This window comes from Dryobates pubescens, chromosome 43 (genome assembly GCF_014839835.1).
Source record: "Dryobates pubescens isolate bDryPub1 chromosome 43, bDryPub1.pri, whole genome shotgun sequence".
NCBI classification, from domain to species: domain Eukaryota; kingdom Metazoa; phylum Chordata; class Aves; order Piciformes; family Picidae; genus Dryobates; species Dryobates pubescens.
In genome coordinates, this window is record NC_071654.1 from 55,627 (window position 1) to 72,694 (window position 17,068).

At 53.6% G+C, this 17,068-nt stretch overlaps 1 protein-coding gene across 1 annotated transcript in view; it reads right to left on the minus strand.

The window, feature by feature from the left end:
• Positions 1-1,530: 1,530 nt before the first annotated feature.
• Positions 1,531-17,068, minus strand: part of LOC128899309 (zinc finger protein 721-like) — a 586,691-nt gene continuing 571,153 nt past the window's right edge. Inside the window, 6 exon segments of the mRNA XM_054177689.1 lie at positions 1,531-1,545; positions 2,735-2,797; positions 2,930-4,057; positions 7,011-7,433; positions 9,967-10,081; positions 10,083-10,770. Coding sequence (XP_054033664.1) covers positions 1,531-1,545; positions 2,735-2,797; positions 2,930-4,057; positions 7,011-7,433; positions 9,967-10,081; positions 10,083-10,770 — 2,432 coding nt within the window.

Sequence of the window (17,068 nt, forward strand, 5' to 3'; positions counted from 1 at the left end):
GATTATTAGTAAGGATAATGCCTTATCTTCTAGGATACGACAGGTAGAAGCGTGCAGCACTTTGTCAAGTATTTGTTGTAGTGCATTTCACTGACACTCATCAAGGTGTCTGCTATCATTTGCATACACTGAAGATCCTAAAAGAGGCATTAAAGGCGCTATGTCATCATTAGTTATACCACAGACAGGTCGTAGCCACTGAATGTCACCTAGCAGTTTCTGAACATCCGCTAGAGTAGAAATTTTAGTAGTTAGCGTGACTTTTTGCGGCTGGCTGGTGGCTTGATTAATGATCCACCCCAGATATTTCCAGGGGGCTCTTTGCTGAATTTTTTCAGGTGCTATCTTCAAGCCTCTAGTTTCTAACATGGATTGAAGCTCAGGGAATATTGTCTTAGAGTCTAGCTCTTTTCCTGCAATTAAGATGTCATCCATGTAGTGGTAGACAAGAAAGTCATGATATGCCTGTCTGAATGGGGATAAAGCCCAAGCCACATACATTTGGCACAGGGTGGGAGAATTCTTCATGCCTTACGGCAAGGTTACCCATTGACATCGCTGGGCGGGTTCTGCCTTATTAATTGATGGCACAGTAAATGCGAACCTATCTGAATCCTCCGGGTGCAAATAAATTGTGAAGAAGCAGTTCTTCAGATCAATAATGATTAGATCCCAATTTTGGGGGATCATAGTAGGAGTGGGGAGGCCAGGCTGTAAAGCACCCATCTCCTCCATGATCGAGTTGATTGCTCTCAGATCATGTAATAAATGCCATTTTCCAGACTTTTTGGGAATGGTAAAGATTGGAGTGTTCCATGGACTGGTGGATGGAATTATATACCCTAATTGCAATTGTTCCTGCACTAGGGTCTTAACAATTTGCAGCGTATCCTGTTTAAGCGGCCACTGCTCCACCCATAGTGGTTCATCTGTTTTCCATTTTAATTTGAGGGCTGGCTGCTCACCAGCGGCCGCTACAAAAAAGGATCAGTAACAAGTCGTGCTCCCAGCTGACTTAAGGCATCTCTGCCCAATAGAGCAACTGGAAGGGTTAACACATATGGTCTTAGAGTGATTGACTTGCCATCCTGAAAAGTAAATTGCAGAGGCTCTTTGCTGACCCAAGTTGTTTGCACACCTCCTACACCCATAACTCCAGAATTTGCCATCAACAATGGCCACTGACTGTTCCACCTATGACGAGGTATGATGGTAACATCAGCTCCAGTATCCACAAGCATTGAAAGTTGTACAGTTTGCTCATAAGGGTGTCTGAATGTTACAACCTCTTCAGGTTTACCCTTTTGGATATCTAAGGCCCATAAGATATTAGGCATGCCAGTGGAACCAAAGCCTCCTTGTCCTCGAACCCTGTCTGAAGCTACGGCCACTCGAGACTCAAATGGAATTAGTTGAGCGATTTTTGTTCCAGCAGGAATACTAACAGGAGGGGCAATAGTATAGAGCATAATTTTTATAACACCTTCATAATCAGAATCGATTAGACCAGGGACTATAAAGATGCCCTGTCTAGAGGTAGACGATCTGCCAATTAACAGAGCACAAAGTCCATGACCCAGAGGACCACGTTGGTCTGACTCGACAACAGCAACATCTGTGGTCTCAAGGGTAACATCTACTGCTGTTGCCAAGTCCACTCTGCCACTGCCGGAGGTGGCCGCGGGGTGGTGGTCCAAGCACCCTGATTTGCTGTAGTCGCGCGGGGTGCATTCGTGCTGCGGGAGAAGTTTCCCTGCCGATGACAGTCTTGGGTAGAATGAGTAGGACTGTGGCAATGAGCACAGCACCTTCGAGGCTGCACAGCAGTCGAGTAATTAGATTTAGGGTGCCTAAATTTCCCAGAATTATGTTGCCTGGTACCATGGTGCTTTCCTCTTTTAGGTGGTTTTGACACTAGGTTTGTGGCTGCCTGTACAGCTGTGGCTAAATAGGTAGCTGTGTGCTGGTGCATCATTCGTTCTGCTGCATCCAGCAGCTGTGCAGTAGAAGCGCCTCTTGGCACAGTGCTTAGAACCTGTTTAGTTTTGTCATTAGCATTATCAAATGCCAGAATGTCCATCATTTTATTCTTCATGTCAACACTCAAATCCGGATTAGAGTCTAATGCTGTATGCAACCTATCCACAAAGGAGCCAAACGACTCTGTGGGGCCCTGTCGAATGGAGAAAAATGTAGGGCCAGACTTATCGTCCTGGATTTTCTACCACGCTCTGACCGCTAGGTCCTGACTTAACTGTAGGACCTGATCAGGAAGTCGTACTTGCTGATCTGGTCTAATGAAGTCTCCTGACCCAATGAGTTGATGAAGAGTAACACCGTGTAAAGGGTCTGCTGGCTGCCAGGGCGTGGCTTCCGTGGCAGTGCAGGCAGTTTGCCACTTATCGAGAAATTGTAAGCGTTGATGTGGTGTTAATAAGGTGTTTGCCAACATACGTGTGTCGAAAGGCGTTAACAAGTGTGTTGAAAACAATTGATCGATTAAAGCAGAGGTGTAGCCTGACTTCAGACCATAGGTGGTTATAGCCTGCCTAGCTTCTTTTAGCAGCTTCCAATCCAGAGTTTGCCATGCTCTGCCTTGACCTTGCAGTGATACAGGATATGCACATACAGGGAAATCTACAATTAATCCCTCTTTAGCTGCACTTTGCACAATAGCTCTCCACTGACTCAATATTGGGTCGACCCCCAATCCTCCCACCTCCCCATCCCATACATTATCGGCCCATCGTAATACAAGCTGGTTTTTGGTCACGACGGTGTCGTCTCCCGATAATGACTGAGATGTACGAGGTGAGAAGGGTACAACAGCCAAAGACGCTGAAGCGGCCGTTGCTGGAGAAGCTGTTGCTGGAGCGACCGTTGCTGGAAATGCTGGGGCCAGAGAGGTCGCTGCTGCTGTGACCACTACCGGGGCGGGGACGGCCTTCACAGCTGCCGGGGCGGAGACCACTGACGCCGACGCCGCCACCATGGTCGATGCTGGCATCTGTGGTGCACCGATCCGGATCACGTCGCTCGGGACTGCTGGGACCGCTGGGGCCGGGACCGCCAGGACCACTGAGACCACGGGGACAGCCCGAGCTGCGGGGGCCGCGGGAGCAGCCGGAACTGCGGGGGCAGCAGGGCCTGCCCGGGCCACTAGGGTTGCGGCAACGCCGTAGCCACGAGCCTCCAAGCAGTCCATCTTCTCTAGAAGGAGCTGTAGAATAACGCCGACGCTGTTCCGCGTCCTGGCATCAGTGCGTTCGTCTCCTGAATCTGAGCTGTTGCTGGCAGTGTTGGGAGAAGACGACAACGATGGGGATCGAGCACGCCGAGCCACGGACTTCGATGACTTTGAATTGCTTTTCCACCGTTTGGGATGGACAGCAGGTGTAGCATCTGCTGAACGCGATGTGTGCACCAAGATGGCAGACGAGGAGTCTTGTTGTAATTCTAACTGCGTAGTGACCGCCATCTTGTCTGTGGGTGTTTCTGCGGTCGGGTCGGAATTTGTCGGGTCGGAATTTGTTGCTAGTAATGCAGATTTTGCCGTGCAAACGGACGGTAATAAAGAGGTCGCAACTTGTGCAGGAGAAGAAATAGCTAGTGATTTTGCTTGTATTTGTGGCAAGGAGGCTGATGCGACAGCGGACGGTGTAGGGAGGGGGAACGGGGGGGGTGCAGAGCATTCTGCGTCTCCCTTTTTTGTCCCGGGTTCAATCAGCGCTGCTGCAGCCGAATCGAGAGCAGATTTTTCTGCTTTCAGCAATTGCAATGCGTCTGTAACCATTCGCCACAAGGTGCCATAGCGAAAAGCCCTTTTCGAGCCCCGAGACACCTCATCCCACAGTTGGGTTCCAATTTTGTCCCAAGCTTCGGAAGTAAAAGCTTCATTTACTGTGGGGATTAGACCATGATCCCGGGCCCAGGCTAATAGCCCTTTTAAAGTCCCAGAATCATAAGTAATACCTCTCATGGAGAGGATATCTTGGAGGACCTTCAGCACAGCCTCTTCTTCTTTGCTAAGTGCCACCCCCATGTCCTCCTCCAGCCGCTCACCAGATCAGGGCGAGATTCACTTCCTTTTTGAGCGCACACGCTGCTTATTTTTTTAGCACCGGGGCAGTGCTATGCGACCGGCTTTCCGTATCCCTCGGACGTACCTCTTTATGCTGAATCGTGCAACACCTTCAGGACTGAGGGTCCCAATCCACATTGGGCGCCACATTTAGCGACGATGGAGAATGGAGTCAATACATCTGATCAATGTAATCTAGTATTGTCCTTTATTGCTTCAGTATTGCAGGCCCATGGCTTAGGCCTATGGTGAAAGCATGGTACAGAGCAGACAGTAGAGCTGACAGGCTAGCAAGAAAAGCATGGAGGAAAGTGTGCAGTAAGAAAACCCTTAGAACTTATATCAACTCGGAGGGCATTGCTGGCATGGCTTCATTGGCCCCTCACGAGTGACGACACACTATTGCTATAGATTATTGGTTAAACCAGTAATAACATGCAAGATTGTTGATGCACATGTGTGTCCTGTTATTCTGAGATAACTCTGTGTTTATAGCTACTGGTGTCCTGCTTTGGTTACACGGTGCAGGCACAGCACTATTCTGCTGTGCTGCTAGCTACTTCTGCACCCGTGCTGGACACGGCCTACCACCAGGCCTACACTGCCAGATTGCTCACGCTGCTTATTACAACCATTACCACAGATCCTGGGGTGCATTTGGAAGAGTATGGCCAGCAGATCCAGGGAGGTTCTCCTCCCCCTCTACTCTGCCCTGGGGACACCCCACCTGGAATATTGCATCCAGCTCTGGGCTCAAAAGGGACAAGGATCTGCTGCAGAAGCTGTGAAGATGTTGAAGGGACTGCAGCACTGCCTGATGAGGAGAGACTGAGAGGCGTGGGGTTGTTTAGTCTGGAGAGGAGAAGTCTGAGAAGGGATCTGATCAATGTCTATCAATATCTGAGCGCTGGGGATCAGGAAGCAAGAGACAGGGACAGCCTCTGCTCACTTGTGCTCTGGGAGAGGACAAGGGGCAATGGATGGAAACTGCAGCACAGGAAGTTCCACTTCAACAGCAGGAAGAACTTCTTGACTGTAAGGGAGACAGAGCCCTGGAGCAGGATGCCCAGAGAGGTTGTGAAGTCTTCTCTGGAGGATTTCCAGCCCTGTCTGGATGTGTTCCTGTGAGACCTGCACTGGATTCTATGGTCCTATTCTGGCAGGGGGACTCAAAGATCTCCAGAGGCCCCTTCCAACCCCTAACATCCTGTCACCTGTGACCCTGTGAGTTGTCACAGGGCTCTGAATCCAAAGGAGATCCCAGTAGGAAATACCAAGGTTCCAGCTACAAACCATGAAGTCTGAGCTTCATCTTCAAGGATTCTTCTGAAGTCACCTTCCACTGCCCCCTTGGGCTCTTCTGGGCTCTCAGCTAATGCATCCATGTGGCAAGTCCAGCTGCCTTCAAAGCACTGTAAGTTGTTCACAGAAGCTGAGAGGCTCTTTCCATTTTGCTTGGAGGGGCTCCTGATTGTCCTGGGTCGAGTTGATTCTGCTGCTGTTATCCAGACCATGCTGCAGCCATGCCAGCCTCAGAAATGGAAGTGCTGGCTGGAGCAAAGGATGATGGGGCTTGAAGTTCAGGTTGCAACATGGGAGGCTACCTGTTCCAGTTGCTGCTTCTGGGTTCTGGGGTTTTTTGTTGTTGGCTGCCCTGATGCTATGGCAGTGGGACAGGGAGGGATAGGGGAGCAGCTCCCTGCTTTGGGCTTTTGCCTTGCTTGCTGCTGCTTTCCACCGTGCCTGTTCTGCACACAGGCTGAGGTCACTGTACTTTTGTATTCTGATGATCTGATTTGCTCAGGAAACTCTTCTCTCATTTGTTTCTGTATCAACACAAAGAGGTTTTGTGTGGTGTTCTCTTCCCCTCAGTTCTGTGTTGGGGGAGGCAGAGAGGTTAAGCTGCTGGCTCAGCTGAACCCAGTACATTCCTTTTCTCGAGCCCAGTGTGGGGCAGGAAAGCAGCTGCCTTAATGAGGACAGATTTTGGCAGGAGACAAAAGGATTGTGGTAACAAAAAGAGAGGAGAAGAGGATTGAATTAAGGCTTGAGGCTTGTCAACAGAGTTTGACAGAAGTTTTCTTTCCTGTGGTGTGTTCTGGGGGCTGATGAGCTGCAGTCCTGTTTGTGCTGCTGATGGTGCTGAGTGTTACCTTAGAGCAATGGCTCAGAGCTGTGCTGCCCACTGCTGGGTAGCTTGCTCTGATTTCATCCAGAGCAATACAGGACACTGCCAAGGAAACCACTGTGAGATCTGCCCAGATGCTGGATACTGAGGAGTGGCAGGGGGTGGGGGGGGAAGGGGCAAATTCTTAGGCTGGTGGTCACCTCTGGTGCTTTGGAATTTCAGCCCTGAGCACGTGCAAAATCCTCCCCAGCTGGGGAAAGTTTTGGGCAAAGTCTGTTGTCAGCCTGGGAGTTCCTGAGAGACAGAAATCACTGCAATGTGCTTGGGCCTGGCCCATGCCTCTCGAGCCCTTCTCATCACTGTGCAGAGGGCTCAGGGGCAAGAGAAGGTCTCTGGACCTACAGACAGTGCCCCAGGCATGGCAGCTGTGTCAGAGAAGCAGCCTGTGCCAGGATCAGCTGCCCCTCATAGTGAATGGTGCTTATGACCAGGATTGTGCCCCAAATATTACCAGAACATGCTTCTCTGTGTGTGACTCAACCCCCCTGTGTCCCCCCTCCCTTCTGGAGTCGCTGGAGGGGGACCTTGGTGCCACTGAGTCCAGGTAAACAATCTGCCTGGGCATGTTTGCACCCCTGTGGCAAACAAGGCCCAGGCTACATGTTTGTTTGCCCTGTTTAGGGCGTGTGCTTGTGCTTATTTGGCAAAGGATCAGCTCCTTGGTTAATTATTGTGTCAGCAGGGGATGCTCACTGGAGCAGCATTCTTTGGGGCAGATGGGAAACAGGAGCTGTTTGGTACACAAGTGCCCCCCACGCTGGTGTCGGTGCCTATGCCTGTGTGCGTCTCTGTGCCGCTCCGCTCCGCCTCGCCCGGGCCTTGAAGCAGCGCTGCAGAAGGCCTCGCCGCACACTGCCACTGCTGCCCGGCTGGGGGCGGTGCCGCGGAGCGTGGGGGCAACTGCCGCGTGAGCCATCGCCACGGGAGGGAACCATGGCGGCCCCTGCACACCGCCAGTCCTGAAGCGCCGCAGCCCCCGGAGCGGGGAACCTTTGCCAGGGGCTGCGCTGCGTGGAGCCAGCGGCAAAAGCCTCTGAAGCTTCCCCTGGGAGGCTCCAGGACCTTTGTGCTCTGGGAGAAGCAGCAACCCCGCGGCACAGCCAGGCGGTCGGTGCCGGTCTCTATTTCCTGATCAGGGCACAGCCGTGCCGCGCTGTCAGGGCTCTAAACACAGCACCAGGGAAAGATTTCCTGATGTTCCTAGCTCGTGAGGAAGCTAAACCTTTGCTTTAGAGAATTTTGGTTCAGGGAGTGCTGAAACTGTCCTGGGTTGAGGGTTTGCTGGGCACCGACCAACCCCTCCCCCACTGCTGTTCCAATCAGTTTCCATTCTAAATTCTAGAACTCATTTGGGTCGTCTGAAGTGCCCAGGCACAAACGTTCTGTAGAGGTGGTTCCACCAACCCAATCCTGCTGCCTGTGAATGGAAACTGAATCCCCTGCTGCAGAGTTTGGATATCAATAGACTGCCAATATATCTATTCATTGATCTCCTTGCTGCTCATTCCCGAGGGCACATCTACAACACTCCTGGAGGGACAAAGAAGCCTACAAGGAAAGCAGCTGATCCTGCAAAGGACCAGGAGGGATCAGGGTCCCCATGGGAACAGGAGAAAGAGCCTGGGCTGCTGGCTTGGTTCTTATCTCTGGCTTTGGAAGATGGCCAAGGACAAACAGTGGATGAAACAAGCAGCAGGCCCCAGCAAGGCAAAGGAAATCTCTGCTCCTCTCTCCAGGCCTGTGTTTCAGCTGAGAAGGAACTGTCCCAGGAGTTCCATCAGCTCTAGAAGAAGCTTTTATTCCCCACCTTTACAGCCCTGTGTTTCAGCCATGAGGAACAGCTGCTCCCCTGTCCAAGGGAGAGAATCTGGGAGGCACACACCACAGCACACCCTCTGCTTTACTTGTGTGACCATGGGGAGGACGTGAGGAAGTGGAAGGGAAAACCCAATCCAGTCCTGGCTGCAGGAGTCTGTGACTTACAGGGGAATTGTCCCTCCAGAGATGCTGCCTCAGTTTCCAGTGGGAAATGACCTAAGAAGAGCAGGGAAGCTGAAACTGCTTCTGGTCCTCCTGAAGGGACTCCCAAAGCATCTTCACAAGATGCAAGGGACCCCAGGCAGCAGTAGAGGAGCTCTGCTTCCAACCAGATGGAGGGGAGAGACAAATTGGTTTGTTGGACCACACAGAAGCAATGGCCTGGCAAGTTGATCCCATGAGAGGATAAAGCTTTAGTAGATACAGGTGCCCAGAGTGCTCTGACACCATCAAACCACGAGGGGTGGAACCCATCTGTGTTTCTGGTGTGACAGGAAGATCCCCACACCTGGATGTGTTGGAAGCTGAGTACTGGGATGCAAGCCACAGTTTGCTTTCACTTGGAGGTGTAGAAGGAGTCACTGGACTCGATTGCCCCAGAGGTGGTGCAGCATTTGGACTGGGCATGGAACAGAGTGGAGCTGCAGAGCACCTGCAGTGAGCAGCCCTCGGTACTGCAAAGCCACCTCCTGTGGAGTGAGAATGGACAGTGCCTGAGGTGTGCTGCTGATTGCTGCTGGGCATGGTGCAGATGGCACAGAATGAGGGCTTGGGAATATCAAAGGTTAAGTTGAAAATTTGCTGCCATTACTCCACCCTGCCTCATGCCACCTTCACAGGGACAGTGCTGGCTGGAGCCAAGTACTACAGGACCTGAAGCTCAGATTGCAACATCAGAGGCTTCCTGTTCTGGTTGCTGCTGTTGGGTCCTGGCTGTCAGGTGCTGGCTCTTTGCTGAGGGGGAGGGCTGTAGGGATCGAACTCCTGGCTGCTGCTGCTCACTGCTGTGCTTTCTGCAACCAGCCTCAGGTCAGTGTGCGTTATGGGATCTCCTTTGGATTCAGCTCTCTTGATGCTGTCTCAAGTCCTTATCTCAACCCAGAGGGTTTTTTGATTTGTGTGTGTGTTATTTTTCCCTCCCTTCTGTTTTTGGGGGGAACAGGCAGCTTAACCTCTTCTCAGCTCTTCAACCTGTTCCAGCCCCATAGTAGAAAGCCAACAGAAGCTTCCAGAGTTCTTCCAAAGACCTCCATCAGCTTCCCCCTACACCCTCCAAAGATCCCTAAAGTCAATCCTAGGACCATCCAAATCCCAAACACCTGAGATCACCTGAAAGCCCCTGAAGAAAGACTCTGAGATGCACCTCAAGACTCCTCTGAGAACCTCATTTTCCCCTCCTTGAACTGGGCACACATCTCCACCCCAACCCTTCAGAGCAGATGCCCCCAAATTTGGGGAATTGAGGCAGGGATATCTGAAGTAAAAGCAAACAGAGAGGATTTGGGTAACTTTTGGGTTTTATTGACACAATTGGTCAATGTACAGGGAGGTTCTTACCCCATGGAGACAAAAAGCATTGGGGAAGAACCAGACAGACTCTGGCAAAGCCCTGCCCAGCTTCACTGGGAGCTCCAGCTGTGCCGACTCAGCACTGTAATTGTTCTCATTAGCAATAATTGGTGTTCAGAAGGGCAGGAGGTGTTTGCTGCTGCTGGTGTCCCCAGCCCCTGAGAACTGCAAGGGAAAAAGGGATGATTTTGGTGCTGGAAAAGCTCTCTCAGAGGGGTCACGATTACCCAGCCGAGTCTAGGTGGATTTATGCCCCCTACAGTGCAGGCTGCTCTCTGGTGTGGGTGCAGCGGTGCTTGTTGAGGGTTACCGTCTGGGTGTAGCTCTTACCATAATCAGCACAGGTGTAAGACTTCTCACCAGTGTGGGTGCGGCGGTGACCAATGAGAGTGTCCCTGCGGCTGAAGCTCTTGCCACAGTGAGGTGAACGGTTTCTCACCGGTGTGGGTGCGGCGGTGGTGAATGAGAGTGCCCCTATGGCTGAAGGCCTTGCCGCACTCAGCACAGCTGAAAGCCTTCTCGCCAGTGTGCACACGACGGTGCTCTGTGAGCTGTACCTTCTGGGTGAAGCTCTTGCCGCAGTCGGCACAGCTGTAGGGCTTCTCAGCGCTGTGGATGAGTTGGTGCCGGATGAGTCGAGTGCTCGTGGTGAAGCTCTTGCCGCACTCAGCACAGGGGAACAGATGCTCTCCGGTGTGGATGCGGCGATGGATGGTGAGAGTGGAGCTGTGTTTGAAGCTCTTGCCGCAGTCTCTGCAGGTGAAGGACTTCTCATTGGTGTGGGTGAGGTGGTGTTGCCTAAGATGAGCCATGTGCCTGAAGCGCTTGCCACAGCTGTCACAAGAGAAGGGCCTCTCTCCAGTGTGGGTGCGGAAGTGCTGGGTGAGATGGCCGCGCTGGGTGAAGCTCTGGCCGCAGTCTGCACAGGTGAATGGTTTCTCTCCAGTGTGGGTGCGGCAGTGCCGGATGAGATTGGAGCGCTGGGTGAAGCTCTCCCCGCAGGCAGCACAGGTGACTGGTTTCTCTCCAGTGTGGGTGCGGCGGTGCCGGATGAGGTTTGAGTTCCAGCTGAACCTCTTGCCACAGTCACCACAGACGAAGGGCCGGGAGCCAGGCTGTGGGCAGTGGTGCTTCACTGGCTCTGAGCCAGGTGGGAAGCTCTGCCCACACTCAAGGCACTGATTCAGCTGTTTCGGTGACACGGAGGGACCTGCTCTGACTTCATCCTCCTCCATACATTCCTCCCCCTCATCCTGGTCACCTTCATCATCATCATTATCCTCCTCTTCATAGTCATCATTCTTCACAGCATCATCCTCCATCTTGTCCTCTTTTTCCTCTTCCTCCTCCTCTCCCTTCAGGCTGAACTTTGGCTGCTCCAACTTGATCTCTGGGTGCTGCTTCTCCTCCCAGCTCTTGTCTGGGTCCTTCTGTGAGGCCATACTGTGGCAGGAAGGGATCACAGCTCTGCAATACGGAAGATGGAAGCACCTGAGCCCAGGACCTCAAACCCTGAGATCCTGTGTGGGTCATAACAGTCCCTGACTCCCAACACCTCCCAACACCCAGCTGGAGGAGAGAATGCAGAGGGGACCTCAAACCTTCAGTTTCTGCCACAGTGTGGGCTCAGACCTCCAATACCTGTGCTGAGACCCCAGGTTCCTGTGATCAGTAGCCTGAGGTACCCTGGGATTTACAAGGGGTTTTGTCCTACACAGCTCAAGCCTGGCACAATAGGCAGGGTGGTTCCTGGCCCAGGCCCTGTCCTTTGATCTCTCCTGGCTCAAACAACAGAGGTAGCAGCACTGACCAATGAAAGACCAAACCACCTCCAACCTTCTCCTACCACCCTCCACATCCCAACCCCAAACATCTCCTCCTGCCACACAACTGACCCCCACTAGCCTGGGGAATTCCCAGACACCCACTACAGCTGATGTCCCTCAGAGCCCCTGGAGGGGTGAAATGTGGTGGGCAGGAGGAGCTGGAAGAGGTTAAGAGGTACCCTGGGGGCTGGGAACAAGGAACACCAAACCACCTCCACCTTCTCTCACCACCCTCCACATCCCAAGCCTCCTGCCACACATCAGACCCCCAACCATGTGAGGGGTCCCCTACTCCCACCACAGCTGTTGGGAGCTGCCCTGGGAGCCGGGGTCCTGATGTTGCCCAACTCTGAGTTCCTTAATGGCCTGGTCCAAGGGGCAGATCTGAAAACTCTGCTCTTCCCCAGCACACACAGGCAAGGCTTATAGAGAGAGGGACACAGCCCCTGACAGAGAGAAGCAAAAGGCTCAGAGGAGAGCACTGACCTGTAAGGAATGGCTCAGCACTGCCCACAACCAGGCAGCACAGCTCAGCCTTGCTGGGGGCAGCTCCCAAGCCCAGCAGCACAGTCACAGCACACAGCCAGGGCTGATCAAGATGGGAGGCCTCAACAAGTGCAGACTCAGCTCCTTGCCCAGCACACAGCCTCCAGCACACAGCTGCAGGCCAGCACCACAACACAGCTGCCTCCACACAGCCTCTCCCAGCCCTTAGTGCCTGCCCAGGGCTCTGCTGCCTGCAGCTGCATTTGACAGCACATCTTGCTCTGGTCCCACCTCTCCTCCATGGTCCTGCCCCCAACACACCCACTCTGTGCCCAGCTCTGCCCTGCACACACCTTTCTGCTGCCCACTCCCCAAGAGAAGATCAGAGCAGCCCTCAGGACACACACAAAGGGAGCTCATGATCTCTGGAGATGCAGCAAAAGGGGAAGGGACTTGGGCAGCTTCTTGCCAAACCTCTTCAGCCCTCACTGGGATGCTGGAGGAGTCTCTGCCTCCTGCCCAAACCTCACACCTCCAGCACCCTTCACACACCTGCAGCCCAAAGACACTCACTGGAAAGGGTTTGGCTTCCTTCTCTCCCTGACCATTTCTCTCAGCTTTCTCCTTGCACCTGTCCTGGAGCTGCCGCTCCACAGCCCCAAGAGAAAATGAGGTTGGATGGGAGGGCACAGTGCCCAGGGGCTGCTGTTTATCTCCTAGCTGACACATGCAGAGCTGCAGCACAATTCACTCCTTTCACCTCCTCAAATGCTGCCAGATTCTGCCATTCCCTGCACACACATTTGCCACCTGGGCCCTGCATCCTCTCCCCTTTTTGGGGGGGACAAGGCCTAATTCCTGCCTGGCCATTCCCAGGCCCTTCCCTCAGTCCCAGCCCATCCATGGCCCTGCTGCATTGGCTGTCCCATGGCCCTGTGTCCCCCACCTCCACTGCCACTGCCCCTGGAAGGGTGGAGTGGGAAATGCTGTGGTTGAGGAAGCCTCTAAGGAACTGGGCTGGAAGCAGCAGCACAAGAATGGAAGGGGCCTGAGACTAAAGCCTGGGATCAGCTGGAGGGCTGAAAGAACAGCACCAAGCCAAGGGGGGGTTACAGATGAGGGCTGGGGAGGGACCCTGTAGACACCTCAGGCAGCAACTGAGGAGAGCAAGGGGGACAGAGTGGGAGTGAGACCTCAGGTGACTCCTGCCATGGTCCTGCCTCTGGCCTGGCACAATCCTCACAAGCAGCACAGGCTGGGGGAGGAGGGCATAGGAAGCAGCCCTGCACAGAAGGACTGGGGGGGGCTGCTGGACAAGAAGCTGCACAGGAACAGACAGGGGGAGCCTGCAGCCCAGAAGGCCAAGGGCAGCCTGGGCTGCACCAACAGCAGAAGGGCCAGAGATGGACAGAGGCCATCCTGGCACTTGGCTCTGCTCTGCTGAGGCTTCCCCTGCAGCACTGCAGCCAGCTCTGGAGCCCTCAACACAGGAAGGACAGGGACCTGATGGAGAGGGCCCAGAGGAGGGACACAAAAATGAGCAGCGGCTTGCAGCAGCTCTGCTACCATGACAAGCTGAGGGAGCTGGGGGTGTTCAGCCTGCAGAGAAGAGAAGGCTCTGGGGAGACCTAAGAGTGACCTTCTCGTGCCTGAAGGGGGCTACAAGAAGGCTGCAGAGGGACTCTTTGCAAAGCCTGCAGGGACAGCACCAGAGGCAATGGCTTCCAACCAGAGCAGAGCAGATTGAGATTGGAGGGGAGGAACAAGTTCTGCACCAGGAGGCTGCTGGAACACTACAACAGGTTGCCAAGGGAGGGGCTTGAGGTCCCAGCCCTGCAGAGGTTCAAGCTCAGGCTGGACAGGGCTCTGGGCAACCTGAGCTAGTGCAGGATGTCCCTGCTGACTGCAGAGGGGCTTGGACTGCATCACCTTTGCAGCTCCCTGCCAACCCAAACCACTCCAGGATTCTAGGAGTCTAAGGGCAGCCTCCAGGGAGAGCAGGAAAAAGATGAGGCAGAGGAGGACAAGGAAGAGGACCAGGACATTGCAAGGGGAATCCCCGAGCTCATCAGTCCCTCTGACTATTACCCTCTGCTGGTAATACAGGCTGGGAGTGATGAGATCGACAGGAAGGGCACCAGGGCAATTAAGAAGGAGTTCAGGGCCCTTGGACAATTGATTGATGGGGCAGGCGCACAAGTGGTGTTCTGCTCAGTTCCCTCAGTGGCAGGGGAGTACACTGAGAGGAACGGGAGAACCCACACCATCAACAAGTGGCTCAGGGAATGGTGCGAGTGGAGGAACTTTGGTTTCTTTGATCATGGGGCTACTTTTACGACACCCGACCTGCTGGGTCCTGATGGGGTGCATTTATCTAGAAGGGGCAAGAGAGTCCTAGCACTAGAGTTGGCAGGACTCATTAGGAGGGCTTTAAACTAGGTCTGAAGGGGGTGGGTGAAGACATCGGTCCCTCTGCAGAGGTAAGAGTAGGGCACAAGGTAGGGTCAATTGAGAGGTCAGGAGCCCAGCTGCAGTGCATGTACACCAATGCACGCAGCCTGGGCAATAAACAAGATGAGCTGGAGGTCCTAATCCACCAGGGCAACTATGATATAGTTGCCATCTCAGAAACATGGTGGGACAACAGGCACGATTGGAGTGCTACACTGGGGGGCTACAGGCTCTTTAGGAGGGATAGGCGAGGGAGGAGAGGAGGAGGGGTGGCTTTGTATATTAGGGAGACACTTTCTGCCTCAGAACTTGAGGTGGAAGATGAGGGAATTGAGAGCCTGTGGGTTAAAATCAGAGGGCAGCCCAACAAATCTGACATCCTGGTTGGAGTCTGTTATAGACCACCCAACCAGGATGAGGAGGCTGATGAATTATTCTACAAACAACTGGAGGCTGTTTCAAGATCATCAGATCTTGTCCTCGTGGGGGACTTCAACCTGCCGGATATCTGCTGGGAGCTTAATTCAGCAGAGAGAAGGCAGTCCAGAAGATTCCTGGAGCGGATAGAGGATTGCTTCCTGACGCAGCTGTTAAGCGAGCCTACCAGGGGACAGGCTCTGCTTGACTTGCTGCTCTCCAATAGGGAAGGGCTAGTGGGAGATGTGACCGTGGGAGGCTGCCTAGGGTGCAGTGACCACGAGATAGTGAAGTTTTCAATCTGCAGGGAGATAGGGAGGAGCACCAACAGAACCTTCACCTTGGACTGCAGGAGGGCAAACTTCAGCCTCTTTAAGAAACTTATTTGTAAAGTTCCCTGGGTACCAACCCTCATGAACCGAGGGGTCCAGGAGGGTTGGACCTACTTCAAACAGGAGCTCTTGAAGGCACAGGAACTGGCGGTCCCCATGTGCCGAAAGATGAGCTGGCGGGGAAGACTCTGGGCCTGGATGGACAAGCAGCTCCTGAAGGATTTAAGGGAAAAAAAGAGGCTGTATCACCTTTGGAAGGAGGGGAAGGCTTCTCGACGTATGTTCAAGGAAGTGGTTAGATTAGGTAGGAATAAAATTAGAGAGGCAAAGGCCCAGTCGAAACTGAAACTGAACACCTCTGTGAAAGACAATAAAAAGCAATGTTACAAATATATCAAAGCTAAAAAGAAGGGCAAGAAGAACCTCCACTCCTTACTGGACCTGGAGGGGAACACGGTGACCGAAGATGAGGAAAAGGCTGAGGTCCTGAACGCCTTCTTTGCCTCGATGTTTAACAGCAAGGTAGGAGTCCAGGATGAGTGGCCTCCTGAGCTGGGTAATAGGGTCGGGGAGCAGTGTAATGCCCCAGAAATTCATGAGGAATTAGTTCGGGACCTGCTGAGTCACTTGGACACTCACAAGTCCATGGGACCAGATGGGATCCATCCTAGGGTGCTGAGAGAGCTGGCGGATGAGCTGGCCAAGCAGCTCTCCATCATTTTCCTCCAGTTCTGGCTCACTGGAGAGGTCCCAGATGACTGGAAACTGGCCAAGGTGGTCCCCATCCACAAGAAGGGACGGATGGAGGAACCCAGAAACTGCAGGCCAGTCAGCCTGACCTCAGTACCAGGGAAAGTGATGGAGCAGATTATCCTGGAGGCAATAACTGCGCACCTGAAGGATGGCCAAGGGCTCAGGTCCAGCCAACATGGACTTAGGAAGGGTAGGTCCTGCCTCTCCAACCTGATCTCCTTCTATGATCAGGTGACCCGTCTGGTGGACGTGGGGAGGCTGTGGATGTGGTCTACCTGGACTTCAGCAAGGCCTTTGACACCGTCCCCCACAGTAAACTCCTGGCTAAGCTGTCAGCTCGTGGTTTGGACTGCAACACTCTGTGCTGGGTTGGGAACTGGCTGGAGGGCCGAGCCCAGAGAGTGGTGGTGAATGGTGCCACATCCAGCTGGTGGCCAGGCACCAGTGGCGTCCCCCAGGGATTGGTGCTGGGCCCCCTCCTCTTTAACATCTTCATTGATGATATGGATGAGGGGGTTGAGTCAGTCATCAGCAAGTTTGCAGATGACACCAAGTTGGGAACAGATGTTAGTTAGAGGGTAGAAAGGCTCTGCAGAGGGACCTCGACCGACTGGACAGATGGGCAGAGTCCAATGGGATGGCATTTAACAAGTCCAAGTGCCGGGTGCTGCACTTTGGCCACAGCAACCCCAGGCAGAGCTACAGGCTGGGGTCAGAGTGGCTGGAGAGCTGCCAAACAGAGAGGGACCTGGGGGTGCTGATTGACACCTGCCTAAACATGAGCCAGCAGTGTGCCCAGGTGGCCAAGAGGGCCAATGGCAGCCTGGCCTGTATCAGGAATAGTGTGGCCAGCAGGAGCAGGGAGGTCATTGTGCCCCTGGACTCTGCATTGGTTAGGCCACACCTTGAGTACTGTGTCCAGTTCTGGGCCCCTCAGTTTAGGAAGGACATTGAGACACTTGAACGTGTCCAGAGAAGGGCAACAAGGCTGGGGAGAGGCCTTGAGCACAAGCCCTGTGAGGAGAGGCTGAGGGAGCTGGGATTGTTTAGCCTGGAGAAGAGAAGGATCAGAGGTGACCTCATTGCCCTCTACAACTACCTGAAAGGTGGTTGTAGACAGGAGGGGGTTGGTCTCTTCTCCCAGGTA